Genomic DNA, 2853 nt, shown 5'->3' with positions numbered 1-2853 from the left:
ATATTTCTGTAGTGATGTTTTTTGAAGACAGAGGAGAGGAATTTTGTAGTACAAGTAAATTGGAATCAACTTCAGCAAGTCTATTAGGTAAAACATTAACTTTGAAAGGTTAGCATGTCAGAACAACCAATGATTATAAAAATTTCAGGTTATTACAGGCATCTCTGACTATGGTGAACACCTGGACCCCAGAAAATATGTAATCAATCCTTGTCCATCCATTTGGTCAGTTAGTAGCCAAATTCAACCTGGAGAATGGAAGACATGATAACAAAAGAAACTGCACGAGCCAGTTGATGTTGTCGACATCTAATGCTTAAGGCATGGACTCTAAGAGAGTATGTACTACATGTAAAACCTATGAGAGCAATAAGGTCATCTATCCACAAGAAAGATGAATTAGCCATTTTATGGGGCAAAGCCCCGCTGGTCAGTGACACGCTGAAATTTTTTCTTCTGTTTACACAGGGAATTCTGTAAATGCTCTATTCTAAACTTCCCAAAAGTCATTATGTCACTCCTAAATGTCACCAGCCTGACTCCAGCTTCATTCATTTTAAATGGCATCCCTGGTCTGGAAGAAGTGCATTTGTGGATCTCCTTCCCCCTGTGTGCCATGTACAGCATTGCCCTTACAGGGAACTTTGGCCTTATGTACCTCATCTACTCTGAAGAGGCCTTGCACAGACCTATGTACATCTTCTTAGCCCTTCTTTCCTTCACAGATGTGCTCATGTGCACCAGCACCCTTCCCAACACTCTCTGCATACTGTGGTTCAACCTCAAGGAGATTGATTTTAAGGCCTGCCTGGCCCAGATGTTCTTTGTGCACACCTTCACAGGAATGGAGTCTGGGGTGCTCATGCTCATGGCACTGGACCGCTACGTGGCCATTTGCTATCCCCTGCGCTATTCCACCATCCTCACCAATGTGGTGATTGCTAAAGCTGGGCTGCTCACTTTTCTTAGGGGCGTGATGCTTGTTATTCCTTTCTCTTTCCTCACCAAGCGCCTGCCATACTGCAGGGGCAATATCATTCCCCATACCTACTGTGACCACATGTCTGTCGCAAAGATCTCTTGTGGGAATGTCCAGGTCAATGCCATCTATGGTTTGATGGTTGCTCTTCTGATTGGGGGCTTTGACATCTTGTGCATCACAGTCTCCTACACCATGATCCTTCGGGCGGTTGTGAGTCTGTCCTCAGCAGATGCTCGGCAGAAAGCCTTCAGCACCTGCACTGCCCACATCTGTGCCATCGTCATCACTTATGTCCCAGCCTTCTTCACCTTCTTCACACACCGCTTTGGGGGACACACCATTCCTCCCCACATACACATCATTATGGCTAATCTCTATCTACTCATGCCTCCCACCATGAACCCAATTGTGTATGGTGTGAAAACCAAGCAGATTCGAGACAGTGTCATTAGGTTCTTGTTTAAGCGAAAGGATACTTTGTCTCAGAACGTCAAACAGACACTTTTGAATGTAAGAGTTCCCTTACCCAGGTTGAGATCACCAACCCAACAGGAAACTCTCCAAAGGAAACCTAGTATGTGTCCACAGGGAACACCTATCTGCAACTCAAAGTCTTCTTCCTCTTTTGAATGGCTAACTCTCTGTTCATGTAGGTAAAGTCCCTTTGTGTGAAATTCAAAGCCTCTTTAATGTAGAAGATTTCCATGTTCACAGCATTTAGTCTTACTAGACAGGAATCTCTCCCCTGAATGACAATGCTCATACACTGAGACAGAGTGGTTGGATCACTAGGGGTGGATTTGAATGTCTTGAAGATTTTAAATCCCTCACAATAAACAATTTATGTTCATTAGTATCTGTATCTGATTTATCTTTCTCAGCATTTTCCTGCCAAAATCACTTGGAGTTAATTCTTATTTCCTGGGTCATTATTTTCTGATATCTTGTTCTGGATGGTAGGTACAGGGTTTATCAACTTGGTGGCATTTCATGAAACTGTTACCTACGATGTGTGCTCTTTTTTGCATGCATGCTATATTTCAGAAAAACATTTATTTGAAATAACATCTTTTGAGAATCATACTCGGACCCTATAAACTGTAAAATATTTTTTCTTGTCTCCTGTGCTTCTGTATATGACTTAGAACGAATATACACTTTATTTATTCATGAATATGTCAAATTTGGTATGTTATGTGTGCATGTTTATACAAATTATGATCAAATAACATGGACAATACCATAGTAAAAAAAATGATCAAAACCTTCATTTATTTCTTTTATAGAAATAACCTTTTAAAACTATTGTGGTATTCACATATATATTTTTGTTGTTCTTTCTGGTGATTATTTCTTTACTCTAAGTTATGTTTGAACTTTAATTAGTTTACAAACTATTCTGTCATACACAATGAGAATTCTTTTTTTGTACCAGTGATTGACACCAAGGGTGCTTAACCACTGAGCCACCTCCCGAGCCCCCCCTTTTTTTTTATTTTGAGACAGGGTCCCACCAAGTTGCTTAGGGCCTCAGTAAATTGCTGAGGCTAGTGTTGAACTTGTGATCCTCCAGCCTCAGCCTCCCAAGCCAGTAGAATTAAAAGCATGAACCACTATGCCCAGACACAATGAGAACTAACTCAATTACTATATCAGTCACTCTTTCTCTCAAAATATTATATATTTTATATAAATATACATATATATTGTATAATACCACACACATGAAAAATATGCATGGGTCCTGTCCTCCTTTTCCCATTAATTTAAACCTCTATGTGAATCAATTTTATCTTTAGTTTCTTCTTTAAATTATTACCATTTTATTCAATTCTGGATTTGTTTGTAATTTGATTGTAATGATTAAATTT

At 39.7% G+C, this 2853-nt stretch overlaps 1 protein-coding gene across 1 annotated transcript; it reads left to right on the top strand.

Moving 5' to 3' along the window:
- Positions 1–511: 511 nt before the first annotated feature.
- On the top strand, positions 512–1639 carry LOC113177869 (olfactory receptor 52N1). The gene has a single exon (XM_026382376.2). The coding sequence runs from the start codon at positions 512–514 to the stop codon at positions 1637–1639; it is 1128 nt and encodes a 375-aa protein (XP_026238161.2).
- Positions 1640–2853: the final 1214 nt, after the last annotated feature.

This window comes from Urocitellus parryii, chromosome 4 (assembly GCF_045843805.1).
Source record: "Urocitellus parryii isolate mUroPar1 chromosome 4, mUroPar1.hap1, whole genome shotgun sequence".
Lineage (NCBI taxonomy): Eukaryota > Metazoa > Chordata > Mammalia > Rodentia > Sciuridae > Urocitellus > Urocitellus parryii.
This window is presented reverse-complemented; position numbering and strand designations above follow the sequence as displayed.